This window comes from Eretmochelys imbricata, chromosome 15 (genome assembly GCF_965152235.1).
Source record: "Eretmochelys imbricata isolate rEreImb1 chromosome 15, rEreImb1.hap1, whole genome shotgun sequence".
NCBI lineage: Eukaryota > Metazoa > Chordata > Testudines > Cheloniidae > Eretmochelys > Eretmochelys imbricata.
In genome coordinates, this window is record NC_135586.1 from 20,017,803 (window position 1) to 20,038,815 (window position 21,013).

Sequence of the window (21,013 nt, forward strand, 5' to 3'; positions counted from 1 at the left end):
TCACATTTTGTCCAGAGTACATTAATTTGTCAGCTTCTGCTACTAGCTTCTGATGTTGCTGGCAGCTGGCTCCTATCCCCTCCTCATCCCACTTACCAACAGCAGCAAATCTAATCTAATACCTGAGCCACCTTCAGGGTATCTGAATAGTGCGTTTTGCTGCCACAATGCTTGTTTGCTGCTTATACAGTTCTGCCCCCGATGAACCCAACAGGTTTTCACTGGGACGTGTCAGTACTTCTTAAAACAAAAACCCCCAGATTGTAACTGAAACCCCAGACTGCAGCTACATTAGAAATGACTCGTGCAGATCTGAGGAATGTGGTCAGCACATGTCAGATGCAGTCTTTGGGAAGTTAGCATCCTTTTCGGTTTGTAGGTAATATGTATTAAAGTGCAGATAATAGTTTGCAGCTCTGCAGCACCTTTAATCAGGCATCAGAAGAGCTTTATAAATACCTCACCCTTCACCGCTTCTGGAGATAAATACTACCTCTCGCAAACCACAGCAAACAAAGACACAGAGATTTTAGAGGAAGCCAGGAAACAACAATCCTTTATATAACATAATGCAGCTTATTATCAAACACCGATGAGTATTTTGAGTATCTTGACCATTTTTCTTAACCAGAAGGAGATAGTTTAAGAGTGCTTGAGAACAGCACTTCTAGTAGTTACTCAAGAAGTGACTAAAACTGCCAGCTTTTTGCCAATATTCTTAAAAGGAATCACCACAATTGTCGGTAGAGTTTCAAGAAATGTGCAGGACAGCTGTAAACAGGCAAAATAGTCATTTATAATGGTAGTGCTGGTATACCTTAAATTAAAGTTGCATGAAACAGCAGAATTAGCTTACCTTCATTACTAGCCAGGTGTGCAAAAAAGGCAATGACTTGCACAGTTTTGCCAAGCCCAGCCTCATCTGCCAGAATACCATTGAGATTCTTTTTATATAGCTTCGCTAACCAGTCCAGCCCAATCTTCTGATACTCTCTGAGAGTGCCATACAATAAAGATGGAGTATTATATTTTACCTGTGCCAAAAGAATATATGCATTTATGTTGCTGCTTTTGATCAAAGGTTAGAGTATGATTAAGTTCAAGGAAGCAAGTAAACAAACATTGCCTTCTATAACTCCACAATGACGACGATATTTTACTATTAATTGATTATTAAAAAAATAAAATATATTAAAAATGGTGCAAAATTTCTTGAGGAAATAGCAACACTGCTTGCTTTCTACTTCTAGCATTCCTTTTAGAAGATCCTGACCCACTCATAATTAATTAAGCCTCACAACACTCTCTATGAAGTTGTGCTATACACTTTTACAGATGGAGAAACTGAGTAATGAGGAATTAAGTGAACTGCCTAAGCCCAAGATCCAGTCATTGGAAGAATGGGGAATGGAATCCCAATACTTTCAATTCCTATTCCCCTCATTCAGTCAGGGTGCAAGGCTGCATCCAATATTATGCTGGCTAAAAGGCAAACAAAAGACATTCCTTTATGTAGTATTTCCAGTTTTAAAGCTACACTTTTAAAAAATAATCTTTATGCACAAACACACACTGTAATGGAAAATGAGAAGCTTTACCACCGTCAAGATACGAGCACTCCCTTTAGGTAACAGTGCTTCCGCAGCTGCAGCAACTTCTGTTATGTCTTTTGTGTGTTTCTTTGCAGCATTTGTTCTCTCTACACCCTTATGCTGATCAATGCTGAGAAGTGAATCGATAAGTACCACTTCCTTCTGAAGGCTTTCTTGGTCTCCTATATGGTCTTCCAATTCTACATAAGATGCAAGTTGATGGTTATTTTACACACAGACATAAAACATCAGACGTAAGTTACTAAATTGTTTTAACTATTTCTAGTATCTTCTGTTTAGCCAAGCTAAAATGAAAATCAAGTTAAGTGCAGCACCATGTTCTGAATGCTCACATTACCTAGTTTGTAGGGGCCATTGGCACAGAAATACATTTTTACATGCCCTCTAAGAAATACTCTGGCATTTCCCAATTTTCTAAAACTGAACCCAGAATGCATAATTCTGTGACCAAAGATAGCTGTGACACATAATATCTAGGACACATCACGATAAGAAAAGTAACCACTCTGCATGCAACCATATATACTTCTTTTATAGGCTTTTCTATGGCTACCCTCACTATAGTTTCTGACCATCTTCAGATGTTACTGGATTTATCCACACAACACTCCTGTTAGGTAGGTTAGGAAGTATTATCCTCACTTTACACATTGGGAACTAATACACAGAGATTAAATGCTTTGTGCAAGATCATACAGAAAATATTTTGCAGTGCCGGGAATATAACACACAGTTCCCAAGCACCTTTCCAGATCTTTAACCACAAGACAATTCCTCCTTTCATACAATCCCATAGACACCAGTACTGTACTTTTTATTAATTTCAGATGTGACTTACTTTATATTTGTTCTCCTATAGCATGAACCATCTTGATAAGATGAGCCCAATGAACAATCAGTTTCTTCTAACAAAAATAAAATAAAAATAAATTTACCTTCTTCACTGGTGTCCTCTTTGCAGTCAGGCTTAGGCTGGGGCCAGTGAAAATTCTCTGAAAAGGCACCTTCATACATCTTTACTAAGTCATCCAAAGGCAATTCAGCTGAAGGTTATTGAAGAACAAATACAAGGATATTAATACTAAAAACCAGCAGTTATCAATAACATTACTTTTTAATGACCAAGGATGCTTCGATATACGTTGTAATCCACACAGTACTCAATTCAGAAACTGACTTTAAAGATCATTAACACATGGAGTTTTTAAAGTCAGTAGGCTCAACCCAGTAGGTTCTTACCACAATGCAAACCCGCTATCTAATCTGACAATCAGTTACTGCTTAGGAGAATCACAGCACTAAAAACAGCAGGCTTGTTAGATATCAAAACTGAAGGACACTGGCAATCTCTGTGGGGTATTTTGCGCAGCAGCAACATGCTCCTGCCTCTGAACAGTTTTACAAAAGGGAGGAGGTTACTGGCATAGCATTCTCTGGAAAGGCCCCTTCCCCTCTGATGCTTAGCTTGTCAAGATCTGAAATAGACCAAATCTGCTGGCCTTCCAGCCTCGCTGCAAAGCCATTCTGGTTGAGCAGGCACTGGTGAAGAGCCAAGGCACCTGAGGCTGGTGGGATTTCTATCTAATGGGAAAGTGCTGTGTAGAGTTTTAAGCAGCATTGCTCACATGACCAGTGATCATGGTAGTTGGGAAGAAGGAGAAGTGCTGCCATGTTAGTCAATTTTTAATTTGCGTCTCCGATGCTCTTGTGTTTTCAGTGTATATCAAGGGCACTTGGAGATTTGGATGGGACCCTTTTAGTGTAGAGTTTGTATAGGAGCAACATCTAAATAAAAACATTTACACAAACTCTTTTCCAAACCAAATTACTTAAGAATTAGGTAATCATTATACATACCACTCCATAAACACTAACATTCATCACAGTCCACTATTAAAAACAACAAAAAACACTCACAGGAATACAAACTATACATGGTTTGAAAGCTGAATGCATTCAGAAAAACAAACACTCATTTGACAGTTACCATATTTGCAAATATAGTAACTACTATACATTTTCACATTTTACTCCAAATCCCACCAATACGTAGCAAACTTGTGTCCACAGGCAATCCACATACCTACCTTCTTTGGCTAAGTTAGAAAGTTCAGCTTGATGGTTTATATTTCCTTCTTTAGCCTCCTGCTCTTCAATTGTCTCCTCTTCATCTTCAACTATCAACAAAACACACATTTATAAAGGCAGCTTAGTTAAACAAGTATAAAAAAAACCAGAGTATGACTGTGTACATAATAGATCTGCCAGTTTAAGCCTGCTTTGGAGATTGTTCCCAAGTCAAAGGCACTGGATATCACAGTGGAGTTGAGCAAGAGAGAAAGGTCATTAAGGTAGCCTCGTCTCAGTGTAATTGCTGAACTTTGGACAGTGGTAGATTGTAGCATCTCCATTACTTCGTATCTGTGATCTAGTGAGGAGTACAGGTTCTTAAGATCTCACCAGCTCAAGAAGCTATGCAAGTCACTATTTAGGTATCTCTGAATCTCACTATAACCGGATATCACTGAGAACCTTAGCAGGATTCCAAAAAGGATTAGATATTTATATGAACAACAAGAATATCCAAAATTACAATATTTTCTTTTTAACAAGAGAGGTTTGGAAGGGATAGAATCCTTCATGCTTCAGGGCATAAGTCAATCTTGAACTTTTGAGTGTTAGTAGGAAACTTTCCCTGGGGCCAGGTTATCCCACAACTGCTAATTGCAGGAGTTTTTCCTCTGAAGCAGTTTGTATGCTGTCAAACAGGATATTAAACTAGATGAACCACTAGTCTGATCCTGTATAGCAATCCCCCTGAAAAAGCAGTGTAAAAAACAAGTAAGGAGGTTGGGGAGAAGTGAGAAAGAGGAGGAGAAGGAGAGAAAATTATAATCAGATATACTGACCCACAAGAGAAGATTTTCTTCCACTCCCTAGTTCTAGCAATACCAGCATCCATGCTTCTAAAAAAGTTTCTTTATTAATATTATTTTGTTCTTAAAGTGAAAACTATAGCTCAATTCAGTTGGTATTTCCACAAAAAAGGAGCAGACGATGGAAGAAGCCAATACCACAAAATGTTTATTCATCTCTTTCCTTGGGCATTTAGGGAAGGATTGGGTACAATAGGTAACAATAGTAAAGTCTCGGTAATAAAATGTCACTGAAGCACCTTCCCTCACTCTGCTATTTAATCTTTGCCGAGAAGTGGATAAGGTTGGCAATTATGTGGCGAAAATGCAGGGTATCTGGATCACAAGATTGAAAATCAGTGTTCAGTTTTTAAATATATAAAATACATACCCACACTTCCAAAGACAAATGCATCAAGCTTTGTAGACAGAATTTTAAAAAGTGACTAACCTTCCTCATCAGTCAAGGATGTGCTTGCCTTTCTTTTCCTTCCAAATGACAGCGAACCCTAGCATTAAATAATTTAAATGTTCAAACCCATGGAATATAAAGCCAATACATAACCAAGACTTATAGGACAGGAGGAAGCTAAATCTCCATCCAGCTAATCCTTAAATCTAACTATCCATACCAATATTTGTATAATAAGTTGACCAAAGTCAATCAGAGGCATCGACATGAGTTGAATTCCACTGATGTCAATGGGACTCTATGCAGATATAAAGGTCGCTGCAGAGATCACTTTGTAGGATCAGAGCCTGTATGTGTGACTGGGTAAATAATATACCCTTTAAAAAAGTCCAAACATCTTTTTCATCCCTAAACACTAGAATGGCCACTTTGAAGCCCTTATAGGTTCCTGGATAAACATTAACTCTCTTTTCAAAAGGTATTATATTATCAATCTCAGACACACAAAAAATTCAGAACATTCAAATGTCAAAGGTTTATGGTTCCTAACAACTAGGGTGACCAGACAGCAAGTGTGAAAAATCAGGACAGGACAGTGGGACAGGTGTTATAGGTGCCTATATAAGACAAAGCTTCAAATATTGGGACTGTCCTTATAAAATTAGGACATCTGGTCACCCTACTAACAACATACTGTGTTTTCCACCCTGCACACAATGATGAATCGTTTAAGGCCAAAAACTCAGCATTAAACTTCCATAAATCTGTTTAGTGTCAGTTTGCATGTTAGTCTAAAAGAGCTAATGTCAGTTTGTGTGTTTATTTGAAACAGACAAAAAAATTAAATATTTCATAAGAAGCAGTAAAATTTAGAATAAATCTGAGACTCTAAGTAACAAGTAAAAAAAGAGACTTACCACCTCACTTTCTTTTTCCAATGAAATGTCTTCTGCAGGTTTTGTATCTTTCCCTGGAAAATTATTACAGACATCCAACAGACACTTCAGCAACTTTGTGTTTCTTATGTTAACATTTAATTGCATCCATGAGAAAAAACATCAAGATAAGTAAAGTCTAACAGTAAAACACAATAAATACCATGATTCACAATTTGGATTTCTACTGTCAAAAAGATGAGACCTCATACTTGAGTAAGTGGATGCAAATATGTAAAAACCGTAGGGTGGCCCATGAATTTATACTCCAGTTTTAATAAACTGAAACACAATTACCTTTATTTGAACTTTTCCTTAAATTCAATGCTTTTTTCCTTTTCTCTTGAAATTCAATTTGCAGTTTTATTTCAACAACCTAATATATAAAATTGCAACAAAAATGTGATTAGAGCCTCTAACAAGACTTTAAAACAATCTTGCAGTCACAAATAATTTTTTTTTTTTAAGGAAGTGGACAGTTTACCTGTTCAATATTTGACCAGAAGTATTCGATTTCTCTAGCAATTGAGGCAGCAATACGCCTTAACTTGTTTTGTTCCTCTTTTCTGGCTCTCTCTTCATTAAGTTTCTTTTCCTCATGGTAGCGAGCCACAGTTCTCACCATCTAATAAAAAACATTAGATTCTGAATGAGGTTTCCTCAAAATATACATCAGCACATTTCTTAAAATTAGATTTTTTACCCATCAACTAGATGTTAACTGTAGCATAGTTTCAGTGCACCTATGGTGTAATTAATCTTCAATATTTCTATAATCTTTCTTTGTCAGAAAAGTAACTGGTATGAAATGAAAAAAAAAAGACAGAAAAGTCTACTAGATTATGGTCTTATTTACATTAAGGCTACTTTACTAATGCAAAACTAAGTCCTAAGGTTATTGGAATAATTTATAAGATGTATTTTAGAATTTCCTTGTGAAATAAAAAGAAAAGGAGTACTTGTGGCACCTTAGAGACTAACAAATTTATTTGAGCATAAGTTTCGTGAGCTACAGTTCACTTCATCGGATGCATCTAGTGTCCTTTTTCTTTTGTAGAGAAGCAAAGTGTGTGTTGTGAATGGCTTGTCTAGTTTTTGTAAAGTCCAGCCACAAGGAAGTTTGTGTGGAAGGTTGGTTTTTTTATGAGAGTATCCAGTTTTGAGAGGTCATTCTTAATCTTTCCCTGTTTGCTGTATAGGATGCTGTAGCTCACGAAAGCTTATGCTCAAATAAATTTGTTAGTCTCTAAGGTGCCACAAGAACTCCTTTTCTTTTTGCAGATACAGATTAACGCGGCTGCTACTCTGAAACTTGTGAAATAAGTATTGCAAATATAAACTAAAATAATTTAAAATTTTTGAACAAGGTAAGTGGTGCACTGCATTAGGATATCGCCTGTAAGGAGAAGGGATCTGAATTCACAACAATTTAAAATACAGAATAGGAAATGACATACTGAATTAAACCAGTGGTCCTTAATAATCCTACTTCTTGACCCCAAAAGAGGCCAGTACTAGATACTTCAAAGGAAGGTTTAAGAATCAACACAATAATAATCATGGAATAACATGCCCTGATGGGAAGTTTCTTCCTATCCCCAGGCACTGAGGTTATATCTAACACAGCAAAAAAAAACTCGCGGTTGGCACGTGCCGGCCAACTCAGGATCACAGGGCTTGGGCTGTGGGGTTGTTTCACTGCCATGTAGACTTCTGCGGGTAGGAGGACCCCCAAAGCTTGGGTTTTTCTTTGCTGTGTAGAAACACACTTAGTGGTTGGTTTATGTACTGAGGTGTTAAGGATTACAGTCCTTTAAAAAGAGAAAAGAAAAAAATAGCACTTACCAAATGGTCACAACTTTGGATGTTCTCTTCTACAGAAGTGTCTAATTCTTTGTTTTTGTTTTTTTTTAAACTTTTACTAAATGTTTCTACTCAACAATATCTTCTGGCAGCATGTTCTAAAGGCTAATGCATACTTTTAAAAAAATATATAACTAATGCATTTCCGTATCAGTTTCAAATTTATCTTTCAGTAATCGACTATTCCCTTACTTTTGTATTATGAGTACAGATAAACAGTAGTACCTGATTTATCTACTCTGTACTATTTATTATTTTATACCCTTCATTCTGGTTCCCTCTTATTAATCTCCTAACTAAATTAAAAGTTTTGTCACTCTCCTCATACGGAAACCTCTTCATGCCTCTTTTTCATTGCCTGTCTCTGAATTCCTTCAATTTCTGCTATATTTTTTACGAGATGGGTTGATCAGAACTGAACAAACTATTAACCACCCAACAGTATACATATATCTACTTGTAATAAAAGTGCTATATATTTATTTTTGGATTGGAGGGCGTGGCTGATGTGAGACACATGCACTATGGCCAAAATTTTCAAACTTGCCTAACGTTAGGATCCTAAATCCTTACTGATGCACCTAAATGAGCGGTCTGATTTTCAGAACTGCTGAGAATGCAGCATTTGCCGCTAAAGTCAATGGCAGATGCTAGGTGCTCAACACTTCCAAAAATCAGGCCAGTTATTTAGGTGAAATGCCAATACTTTACACTCCTGGCACTCCCTTCCATCTAAAAACATAAGGATTTTACTATATCTAGACAAAATACGTGTTTCAATAACATTGTTCCAAAGATGGCTGACAGCAAGACCAGTTATTTTTCTTCAAAAACATATTTCAAAGTACCTTCTTAGCAGTAACCATCTTCCACCTTCTCTCTTGAGCAAAATCAGTTGCCATCCATTGCATTTCTTCTAGCAGATAATCCCAGTGAGATTTGGGTCTCGGGGCCTCCTGGAGTTTGGGCAATCGTCTCAGGGACCACAAGCCTTCCTTCCTCAGCTCTGCTATTCGTTGATGGATTTGATTTTCCTACAAAAAAAAAAAACACAACAAAAAATCCCTCCACAAATATGTCATGTACAAATACATTTCAATGGCAGATGCCTCTGTCCAGCTGCAGCTATGATAGTAGCTGAATAATAAAAAAAAAAAGTGTTATAAAGTCCCAATATCATAAACAAATTTCACATTTAAATTTAATGCTACACCATGGGAAACAAATCAAGTCTGCACATAGCACTGAAGTGCCAAAATTAACAGACTAAATGAGATTCAGTTGTAATAAGAATTACAATAGTTCAAACTGTATTCAACAAAGTGCCTTCAGTAACACAAGACAGACAGACACTTCATATGAAAGCATAGCAAACAACTTACAAGACCTATGAAAACTACACTGAACTATCCTTTTTTACTGAAATCAGAGCTTTACTATATAAGGAAAATATAATAAAGGATAAGACTACTTCACTACAAATCCTTCTTAGCTATTAGGAGAAACAAAATCTACAAGGATCCTGTTAAAGAGGCAGAATGACCTGGCTCAATTTTAGAAAAGTTATCTTACCACAACAGTACATCTTGAGTGATCAGGTGTGATCAATATTATGGAAATACAAAAAAGAAAAATGCATTTAGCAAAGAAGACTGATTTCACTAGCAGTTTTATCTCTAGCTTCTTTGGAAGTGCATAAAATATAACCAAAAATGTGAGAAATAAAAATTGGAACTCTCCTGTGTATATTAACAGCTCAACAATGTAACCTTTTTTCACGTTAGCGGTCTTTAGGTTCCGAAAGAAAATTCTTACCAGTTTTACTTGCTCAGCAAGCTTGTCTTGAGAGCTATCCTGAGGTAACACCGCTGCATTCTGAGCTGGGCTCTGTGTTTTAGGTGCTGTAGTTACGGCTAAGCCTGGGGGTTTTGATGCAATAGGAGACAGTGACTTGTTAGTTGCTGGAGAAGTTCTGTTTGTCTGTACTGGATATGAAGAAAGCGGTGCTGTGCCTGAGAGAGCTGCTGGTGGAATAGAGGAGACAGGTGGCAATGAATTCGCCGTAAGACGCTGAGAAGTTTGGGCAGCATCTGCAGATGGTCGTGTCAGCGTCACAGTCTGCGGAGAGATAAGGAACTTCATAATCAAATATTACCTAATGCTGCATTACAGGAGAATGTGTTAGCCAGCCAAATGCTGACCTAACTTTAATCCACCAGAAATACTACATTTAAAATGCTTTCAAATGCTTTACTGTTTTACTCAACAAGCTACATCTACATAAGTTTATTTTGTCTTGTAGAGTTTAAAAATTTCAGCCACTTAACATATTTCACATATTTATAAGAACAGACTGCTGTCATTCTCTCCCAGTTATTGCAACAAGAGTTGTTTTAGGAGTAAGCTTTTCACATTAGGCAAACATTAATATTTATATACCTGTTGCTGTATTGCAGCTTGCGGCTGGGACACTTGTGTTGGTGTCTGTCCTTGTATATGGAGTGCTGGCTGTACCTGCTGTTGAACTGGTGTTGGGAGCTGGCTATGTGGAGCAGAAGTGACGGGTACACTTTGGGGCTGGGTCTTCACCTGGATCTGGGGCTGTGCTGGAGACTCTACTATCTGTGGCTGTTGCTGTGAAAGCTGCAGTGCAGCTGGGAGAGACGTTATTGGGACGTTAGCAGGTTGCAGCCTCCCCGGCAGTTGAGGTGGAGGAGTGTGTAAACTTGCTGCATTCTGCACAGGAGGACCTTTAGATGGGTCATACTGTTGCTGGCTTTGTTTCTGTCCAGTGAGCTGTACTGCTTGAGGAGTAGGAGGCATTCCACCTGCAAAGCAAGAGGAAATCAGCACAGATGAATTTTTTAAGTGTCAATGTTCTTTACCACTTTAACCAGAAAATGGTTAGACAGCGAACACATTTTGACTTGTTACTTACTTGGTGATAAGATACCATCACTTTGAAAATACCACATCACAATCACAAAAATAAATCATCATTACAGTAAACAATCTATCAAACAAAGGAATGCAGCTAGCAATTTTTGAATAAGAATCAATTACAATAAAATGCATTCTCTTTACTAAATTGTCTTCTGGATTTCCTAATTGTTTTTTCAACTATTTATGAGTTAGCGGGAGCTCAAAACTCATTGAATGTTATACACGGAGGATGCTGTACCTTAACACACTTGGACCAAAAATGACCGTCAGTGAACTAACACCAGTAATGAAGTAAAACCAACATTTATCACACATATGGCAAAGTAGGAGCTACTTTTTTCACAAACCCTTGGTTTAGATCCAGAGCTCCTAAGCTAACCATTTTGCACCAGCACTTGTGACGTACTTCCATGCCCACATGCACCACTGGAGCCCATCACTCAGCTCCTTAAACAAACCAGGCATTGCATACCAAGAATTAATTTACAAGGAGAAGTCTATGGTGGAACTAGGATCTCAGAAGACTAGGAGCCGAAGTTTCTAGTCCCATCACTTTCATCTCCTTGTTAAATTAATTTGCAATTGGCATGTGGTGACAGTACCTTGTGCCGTTGGCATTAGCTGTTGTAGAGGAACTCCTGAAGCCACACCTGGATGCTGAAAAACCATCCCATGACGGCCCACTTCAATTCGTGGTCTCTTAGACGAATCTGTGATATTCAAATTCCATTTATGGCATGGTATAATGGAATGGGTTCAGTTTACAAAGCAAAAGTACTACACATGATTTTAACATCAGCTCAGAAAGCTACAACTCCACTACACATGTGTAGCATTCATGAGGAGTATGCTCCAAGGGCAGAGTTCCTTTATATTTCAAGGTGACCAACTTCTCTTTCCCTCAGCCAAATGACAGACTTGTTGATATTTCTACACTTGCCAAATCCAGTCCCGTTTGTTGTAAGTGGAACACACTGCACCATACCAGTCACAACGAATAGGCCACAGGATCTAGCAATTGCCAGAGTGAGGCAAAGCTACATTTCAATAATTATGCAGTAGTGGGTCTTCTATATTCCTTCCAAATAAAATTACATTGTTGAAGACAAACATACCTGCTGGAGTAAGTGCTTGCTGTCTCTTAAAAGCTTCAATTTCTATGGTATTCACAGTCCCCGTTACTGGAGTCCCTGTGTGCGTTTGCTATTAAAAAAACCAAAAATCATAAAAGTTGAGCTACCTCATCAGTTTCCCTTACAACAACACATGAAGTTACAGTGAATCCAAAGAACACCTACTTGTATTATTAGCGCTTCAAAATGATTGTATACTCTAAAAAGTAAGACTTGTTCAATATCTTCTGGCAATTTTTAAATACTCCTATAACAAAGCTATATAAAGTGACCCTGAGAGTCCTTCATTCAGCTTTCAAGTGTAATTATGTTAACTAAAAAGAGGAAATCAGTTATGTGTGTTATAAATTTTGAGTTTCAAGGAAAGTGCTAATAAAACTAGGAAATGGGGTGGGAGAAGAAAATATACTTGGCCATTATTTTTCTGGGTTCCTTTTGCTATTAAGGATTTACATTTATACAAGACCTCTCTCGTCCTGCCATCTGCCTGACGCTGCAATGAAGTTACAACCAAGTGCATGTATCATCACACTGTTATTGCATTAAAAAAAAAAATAGTCATGTCAAAAATTGAATATTTTTACCTCACTACAGAATTAAATAGATGGCAAATCAGATTGGGAGACACAGCCCTTGCATAGTACTAGTATCAGTAACCAGCAAATATGGTAAAATATAATAAAGACTATTTATTTATTTTTTAAAAATTCAGTATGCAGGGCTAATTTAATTCTGTATGCCAAATATTTGGAAAGCATGTGAATGAAGTTAATTTGGATCTTGAAGAGGAGTTTAAGTTTACCAAGAGGCCACCAACATTACTGTGGGCTTCAACAGAAGCTGGTGGTTGGCATGCCTCAGGATTGAGCTCCACAAGTCAGCTGTTTAACTTGGCCAAAAAATTGCTCAGAATCAAAATGTGGAATAAAAGAAATCTCAACCCAGATGTAAATTTCAGCTCCACTTCTCTGAATCCCAGACTTAAATTTATTTTATTATAGTTTGCTATTAGACATAAGCAGCTGACTACTAGAACGTAATGGTACAGCTAGTGAAATGGATATTGAAATTTTGAAGTAAAGCAGGTTGTCTGTATGATCATTTGCATGCTCTTTTGGCCCTCAGCTATTCCACAGCATTGCCGGTAAGGGCTTAAAGTCTAGGAGAGTTTATGGGTGCACAGTTCTTTTCTGCAAATTTCCAAACCAGATTATTAGGTCTTCACTTTTAGCAATCATGCTATCACCACATACTCTATTATGAGATTAACTATGCAAAAAATAAAGGTTACCCAAAGAAAGCTCTTAACAGCTTTTTTTTTTTTTTTTTTAAAAAAAGAGGAAATTATGCTAGTTGTTAAAAAGGAATTAATTTACCATTCTGTAGTTCTCTAAGTGCAATTGGCTGTTGAAAGTGGCAAAAACTATGCAAATGCATAGTAAGCACTTCCCAAAGGATTTATCACAACATATCATAACATACCTTTTGTATAACTAAATACATCTATACTGAAGACAGTAATTTCTCAAACGGTACATTTAGTCTATTCACAACTCCAATGCTCTCAGGGATTCCTCCTTTCTCCTTCCTCCCCTCTTTTTATAGAAAGCCATACCAATTTAAATAAAGCACAAGAAAGTAAACACAAAACGATATTGAAATAAATTGTAGGTGTCCAAAAATCTTCAGTGTCCTATTGTACAGTATAAACTAACACACATACATCTTATATGCATAGCATCCCATTGTACTTAAGTACTGTAGTATGTATTCTGCTCAACCTCACATATGAGGACCCTGTCCAAGTCTAGGAATAACAGACAGACATTTATGACCACCAGTGGTATGTGTATGGTATTAAGATGTTCACCTGAGTTAAGAATTTTTAGGCAAGCACGGTGGACACTGCCCCAAACTATATGGCATATGCACTCATCCAATATGGTACTCAAATGATTAAGGATTAACTGTCTGCCTTCATTGTTTCCTTTTTAATTCACTACTTTTATTTACATTAACATACATAATAATGTTACGCCACGTTGGATATGAAAAACTTTCAGAGAAGTTTTAGTCTGAAGCAGACACCTGGCCCAAACAGTTAAGTTTGGCAAAGTATGATAAATTTAGATGTGTACAATATGACTGATTTCAAATAATGTGTTACAATAAACAATGCACACCTTCCATACAACCATAGAATTGCACAGAATTAATTAATATATCCAACTCAGACACTATTTGTACCAAATGTCTTTCTGAGCAACAACTTAAGCAACCCTTCTCCTCCAAAGCCCACTCTAAAACCCATTTATTTCACCTGACTTCTACTACTGCTCCTGGCTTTGATTTCCAGGTCTATTTGTTTCAGGTTTCTGGACTGACACTTAGTATATGAATGCCTCCAACTTATTTGCATTATTTTTACTGAATTTAGAACATAAGCTTTTGAGAGCAAACACTATGTTTTATATGAAATGCAACTGTACAACACTGGCACTAGAAAATAAATTGTTCTAAATCTTTTTAAAAATAATGAAAAGTTCTGGGTACTATATGATTATCAGGCAGGATGTCCACCATAATAATTTTAACTTACTGTGCTTACAACACTCCAAATGCAATGACAGAACTGATCAAGATATCTACTATGTTTTATAAACAGCAACAGAGAGAGATGATGTAAGGATGTGAGGCGTACTATCGTTTTTCTGCTAAAAGCTTGGGAATAATCATATTACTCACAGCACTTTGTATATTTTTAGTGTGTCTGCTATTTTCATTTTGAAGTAACTTAGTTCCTATGGAAACTATGATGTCATTAGTATGGGCGGAGCTTACTGACATCCACAAGTGCTATACAAAGTCAACTGATACAATGTTTTCAAATGCATATATTTTAAATGGATTGAACAAAAGATGATATATGACTGACTTTCAAAAACTTTTGAAACCTATGTAATTACTGGCCACATTAAAAAGCATTGGAAACAAACACATCTTCGCTAAACAATTTAATTTTTTTTTAATTTACATAAAATTAATTATATTTGTGAATACAGACAATAATACTGTCTTGACTTAAAGCCCCAGGGCAATCTAGAATGAAGTTAGTGGGGTTGCACAAGTTGTAAGGTAAGGCAGGATATATAGCCCATCAGGTACATTTGCTGTTAAAGATCTTCCTCACCAAAATAGAAGTGCATAACATTTGAGCTGAAAGAGAATATTTCAACTACAGAATTAGGGCTTATCCTTTGTGGGCCAACTGCAAGAGGGTAACAGCCAGGTACACTGAAGTAGGTCTGAAATACCCAGTAGAAGGCAGTGATGTACACACAAGCTAGCCTGTGTTAAAAGTGCATCGCCACAGATCCATATAATTAGTTCTGTTTATAGATGTCATTCCTCTCTTTAGATACCGTCTTCAGTGTGCTCCCATCCAAAAACAAACTTCTGTCTAAAATGGGACCCTCTAAACACTTTTATTTCTTCTACCTGATATCCATGATAAATCTAGTGAAAGTGAGGTAAGTTGGAGTACTTATGATGACTCATTTTGAAGCTTTTCGGTAGAAAAATGCATCATACAATCTACAGCAAGCAAGGAAAATCTAATACCTTCGGCAGGCATATACAAAAACCTTCAATCAATCAAGAAAAAAGAAAGAAATTGAGAAGAAATCCACAGTTACAATGCCACAGACAGAAAAATCCAAACTACTACTATGCAGAATGCACAAATGAACCAAATGCTTTAGGGAAACAAACGACAAACAAACCAAAGTGAAAAACATTCAAGCTGAAAGTTGATGAAATAAGCCAGCAACTTTGAGACAAGAAAGATTTAACTTCCTCAACACCCAATAAACATTCATGCGTTTCAAGATTTGAAGTTATTTTTGGTTTTGTTTGTTTTAGATGACAACGGATGGGCTCTTGGGAAAATACGAATTCTGCTAAGAAATATCAAATCTGAATGAAGAAAAAAAAATCTGGGATGAGACTACATTTTAGAACCATTGAAAAGTACCTGAAACGGTTGCTGCTGGGATGAAAAAGCAGCAGAAACATTTGGAGGAAGCTGGGTTGCTATAGCAACAGGAGTACCAGTCTGCCCATCCTTTCCTGTCACAACCTTTACCTGAGAGAAAATATTTTGGGGAAAACAAAAAAAAAAAAAAAAAAGGGAGAATCATTTTCTTTTTAAAAGTTTTTAAAACTGATCAACACACTTGTTTTACACTGTACTGATGGTACCTCACTGAAGAGGGGATTATAACTAAATGACCATTAGTACAGTTTGGTTTGAATATAGACAATTTTTGAAGAGTTCTGTTTCATTTTTAATAGCAGAACAGAGTGAGAGAGGGACAGACTACCTCCAATGACTCTCACCACTGAAAAACTGTCTTAAATCCAGATTAAGTAACAGTGTGGGTTAAATTTAATTATCTCAGTTCCTAGTTGACAACAAATTAGCATGACAGACAGTCTGAACTCAAGAGAGCCCGAACATTTATTTAAGCAATGAGCATAGCCACCATTCTCTCTCCCCCATTAATTTCCAAAGTGATCAGCCCTTCCAGGCAAGGGATGAGGTGCATTGCTTTAGCAGAAAGTGATAAAGAGGGGGAGAAATAAAAGAGAGGAAGACCAAAAATACAAAGAAAGAAAACATACTCAAAAGGTGCCTTGATTTGCAAAAGCTATCTTAATTTGTTAGGTCAAACAAGTTTATTGGCACAGTTTGCAAAATCCTACAACAGTTAAAATGATTACAACTTTTATGAGCAATTAGCTGTTCACATATAGCATAAACATAACTGTCTGTATAAGTTAAACTGTGCCTTAGAACTAAAAAAAGAGTGAGCAAACTTGAACCCCAAAAGACAGAGGCAGATCCTCAGCTGGTGTACACTGTCAATGCTCTAGTGACTTCAATGGATCTATGTCAATTTATCAGGTGAGGATGTGCCCCTGAATTTGTACAACAGACCTGGCCATTTCAGCTAGTGACAAATAAATAGACCAACAAGGACAGGCAAACAATTTGACAATAAATTTCAAACCACAAGGAATAATTCATGGACACCCATTGCTGATTTTAAAAAATAAATAAATAAAATAAGACATCCTGTTATCACAATTTAAGCTACTGTGTGCACAAACCAATTATTTCTTCAAAATTATCAGTATCTGATCTTAGTTACAGTTTAATTTCTTCTCCCGTCAAACATACTAAATGCTACACATTATGCTACAACTTATGACCCATCTGCAAATTCAAACTAAAGCTGGGGCCACTAGTAACCCTTTAGTTTAAAGGTTCATCAACTTTTCATTGAAGATATATGGAACTGTTATAGAAATGTCAAACATACTCAAGTCTTTTTGAATGGAATCCTTTTGCAAACTGGCAAATACATACCCTTCCCTATTTTGGATACATAATTTGTAAAAGGGTATTTCAGAGTTTCAAGTGGTATCAATTCACTCATTGTGCCAAACATGACATCACAACTACTTGCTACACAACTGTCAGAGTCTGCTCAAGACAGGTTTTGCTCAGGCCACCAAAATGGAATAGAGGGGTACCGCAGGTCAGAATTAATATGCACTGATATAACTAATCAGGAAAAGTTGCGCATCATATTTGGTTACCATATTTGGTTCAAGTCACTTGCCATTACTAAGCATGGAATTCATTCAAAGAACTTTAATATTTTGTTTAATTAAAACAGGAAACTGTTTTTTTATGCACAAACTATAAATTCTTTGGACAAAAGCCAAGTTTCAAGTTAAGGTTGTTTTTCCATCTCATTATTTTTTTGAATGTAGGTATTACATGATGATAACTTATAAATTAAAATTACTCTAGGATACATAATAATTTTTGATAAGCTAACATGCTTCCAGCAACAATTCAAAACTTCTGTGGGTTTAGGATAGAGCTTAACTATTTTGTGTGGGGGACTTGAATACTGACATGAACTTGGTCAGAGAGAAAACAAGTGTACTTTCCTTCAAAGCCCTAATTCTTTTCCCCTCTATTAAATTACCTCTGTTCTTAAAATACATGCTTCCAATTGTATGCTCAAACCAACCTTCAGTTTCAATCGTCACATAGCAAAATTACAATTCACTCAGAATCTTCATTAAAAAGTCTGCTCTATTACTTCAATCAGAAATAAAATTTAAAGTATCTCTAAGGTATAATTTAAGGTAGAATCTAATACATTGGTATCCAATTGCCACAATTTCATTTAGTGTTTTATTCCAAACTATTAAACAATAGATTTCTTACCTCATCATTGATAACCTCAGATTGTTCTTCCTCTTCCTCCTCCTCAAGGTCCAAGTCATTTTGCCTCAGGTATGCTTGTAATGGAACACAGTGTTTCTTCTTAAAAGCTAAGAAGTCCATCATATTCCCTTGAAGATGTTGCAAGAAAAATAGTTCAATCAAATATTCCTTAAAAGTCTCCCTCAGAATCTCCATCTGTTTGTGGTGATGATCCAAACACTGCTTTCTCATCTGAGCAGCTTCTTGGGTGGCAGGCGGAATCTCCTCCAACTTTTTAGGTTGTTTTTTCACTCCTGTACTTACCGTAGGAGTAAGAGGAAGATTAGACAGACCCTGTGGTACAGTGGCTCGTGAAGGGCTTGTAGGAGGGGGTGGTGATGTCATTCCAAAAGCAGGTGGTCCTCCAACTCCAGCTATTAATCCACCAGAAGCCCTATCAAATCCTATGGGTCTGCTCAACTGCTGCCCTTGAAGTGCTTGCTGCTGCTGCATGAGCTGCCCTTGAATAATATTGCTGATCTGCGGTGGCAAGTTAGTAGTTGTAATATGACCGGGGCTAGTCAATGGTTGCATGTTTGCTCCACTAGCTACAGGACTTTGAGGTCCAAGATGATGAATGGTGCCACCAGTCTGTGAATGAGGTTGTGAAAGCCTGCGTTCTCGTACAGTTGCAGGTGCCCCAGAAGATGGAATTTGTACCTGTGCTGTAGTTCCTTGAGCAATTTGTGCGATTCCGGATCCTTCTTGATATACAAAGTGTCCACCATTTGAAGGGCTCAGACTGATCTGTCGCACAAGCAAACTAGCATCTACAAATCCTCTAGTAGGGCTCTGGCTGCACATACCCAAGCCAGAACCTGGAGTGCCTGCCCGAACATTTGGTAGTGACTGCACTGGTACAGGACTGGGTTGTGTAGGGCTTTGAGACTGAACCTGCTGGGGCAATGGTGAAGTAACTTGAATATACGATGGAGATCCATGCTCAAACCTCCTTTGCTGAGGGCTAAACTGAAAATTTGGTGATGTTGGATTTGGTATTGGCAAAGGGGTAAGTGTTATCTGTTGGTTTCCTGATGCTACCGGTCCAACATTCTGCAGTGTGATGTTCACATTCTGCCCAGCTACTGGACTTCTACTCATTATAAACTGCTGTATTTGGTAACTGGGGGACTGTGGTGCAGATGGGCTTGCAGAAGGAGCAAATGAAGTTGCAGGGGACTGCGGTAAGTTGGTCTGCTGCTCTTCTCCCTCACTACCTGTGAAGGATCTGGACCTCTGGAGCTGACGCTGAACATTCTGAGGACCGTTCCCATGGTGCATTTTCACCTTTTTGGTTTTTTAAAGTAAATTCTAAAGGAATACATAAAAACAGAAATTTAGTGACACTAACTTTTTTGGGGTAACTGAATGTTAGAAGATATACATTTGAGTAAGAATGTAGAAGTTTTTCTGCCTCAAAATTAGGAACACATTCTACCGTTAGAGTTAATTAAAACAATAACCTTCATGCAATTATTCAAAATATGGATGGTCTGAAACACAACCACCCCAACTATATTTACTATCTAAACCTCTGATACGCTTCTCTGGCCGTCTAAGACATTCTGGAATAACCCACAGCAAGATGGTAGTACAAGACGTACGTTCCTCTTTTGACCAACCAAGCTGAGATGAAAGTTAAAAGGCCGCTTTCTCCTTCCAGTTGCTGTGGAAGATCCACAAGAAATGAAGGCTCCATTTTTTAAACATATCTAATTTGGCTCAACAACATTATCTAAAGTGAAAAATGTTCTGGTTTTCAAGTTATTTGGCATTCTAGTGTAGTACAATCTCACTGATGTGCACTGACAGGGAGACTGATTGCCAAAGACTGAGCGCTGCAAATTAGCAGGAGAATCAAAAGAAAGCTAATATTTCAAAAAACCTACCTTGCTCATTTATTTTGAAAACTGCAGTTCCATTTCTAATACTTCACTGCATACAAATATGTGGGTCTATAGTGTGCCAAACCTCTTCACTCCCCCGTTTCTTGTCATGGTTGCTGGCTAGTTTAAATCTAAACTCCTAGGAACAAGGAGTTGTTATATTAATTTGTCTGTCAAACACTAATCATGCTTGGCAATCTACAAATAAGTGAAAATGCACAATCAACCCTTGATAATGAGACCTCATCAGCACACCCCGCTATTAACCTCCTGGCTGGAAAGCGGGAAGGGCGATTACCCTTTGAATTATGGGCTCGAGCGGTGCTCCCGTAACACGAATTACTTCAGGCAAGTGAATCCTGATTTCTCAGAACTCCCAGTTTTAACAGGTTGCAATGCGGCCCCACGCCCGGACAGAAACCGAGACCTGTCTGTAGAGACCGGCCCTGGATAGCCCCGAGACTGGCGGAGCAGGCGAGTGTTCACGTCCCCCCCAATCACCATCACACGGCTCGCCGCCGCCGCTGCCGCCAGCGCAAAGCGGGAGGATGCTGCTCAGCGGGGAGACGTGGGGGCGGGGTGTGAATTTCCCTTTACACTTAACTCCTAACGGCCCCGGGAATTCCCAGGAACCCTCCTCCCTGGTCGCCCGCGGCGGGGCAGGAGCAGAGACCAAGGCCCGCGCCGCAGCCTCCCCCCGCGGGTGGGACGGGTGCCCCGCAGCCCGGGCCCGGCCGCAGCCCCGGGCCTGCCCGGCTCCGCGGACAGAGCGGGGCGGAAGGGAGCCCGGCACCCTCCGCTCCGGCACCCCCGGCGGGGACCCACTTACCCCAGCAGCCGGGGCCGCACTTTCCCTTCCCTCCTCACAGGAAGCTGGGGGCCGTCACCGGGGGGGGGGCGGGGGGAACACATCCGCTACGGGCGCTGATAGGAGACAAACGGCGAATTCCGTTCCTGCACCGAGACT

At 38.3% G+C, this 21,013-nt stretch overlaps 1 protein-coding gene across 6 annotated transcripts in view; it reads right to left on the minus strand.

Moving 5' to 3' along the window:
* EP400 (E1A binding protein p400) overlaps positions 1-20,930 on the minus strand; it is a 64,246-nt gene extending 43,316 nt beyond the window's left edge. For 5 of the 6 annotated variants that reach the window (XM_077834700.1, XM_077834697.1, XM_077834698.1 and 2 more), the window contains exons 1-16: positions 20,876-20,930; positions 20,050-20,185; positions 18,122-19,471; positions 11,797-11,884; positions 11,284-11,391; positions 10,178-10,566; positions 9,554-9,856; positions 8,587-8,772; positions 6,360-6,500; positions 6,173-6,251; positions 5,858-5,910; positions 4,980-5,037; positions 3,701-3,790; positions 2,549-2,656; positions 1,599-1,792; positions 857-1,034 (exon numbers count right to left, since the gene is read on the minus strand). In XM_077834700.1, the coding sequence (XP_077690826.1) occupies positions 857-1,034; positions 1,599-1,792; positions 2,549-2,656; positions 3,701-3,790; positions 4,980-5,037; positions 5,858-5,910; positions 6,173-6,251; positions 6,360-6,500; positions 8,587-8,772; positions 9,554-9,856; positions 10,178-10,566; positions 11,284-11,391; positions 11,797-11,884; positions 18,122-19,441 (3,295 nt within the window). In that variant the 5' untranslated portion in view covers positions 19,442-19,471; positions 20,050-20,185; positions 20,876-20,930. The remainder of the gene's footprint in view (positions 1-856; positions 1,035-1,598; positions 1,793-2,548; positions 2,657-3,700; positions 3,791-4,979; positions 5,038-5,857; positions 5,911-6,172; positions 6,252-6,359; positions 6,501-8,586; positions 8,773-9,553; positions 9,857-10,177; positions 10,567-11,283; positions 11,392-11,796; positions 11,885-18,121; positions 19,472-20,049; positions 20,186-20,875) is intronic. The other variant, XM_077834696.1, reaches the window with a different exon arrangement.
* Positions 20,931-21,013: the final 83 nt, after the last annotated feature.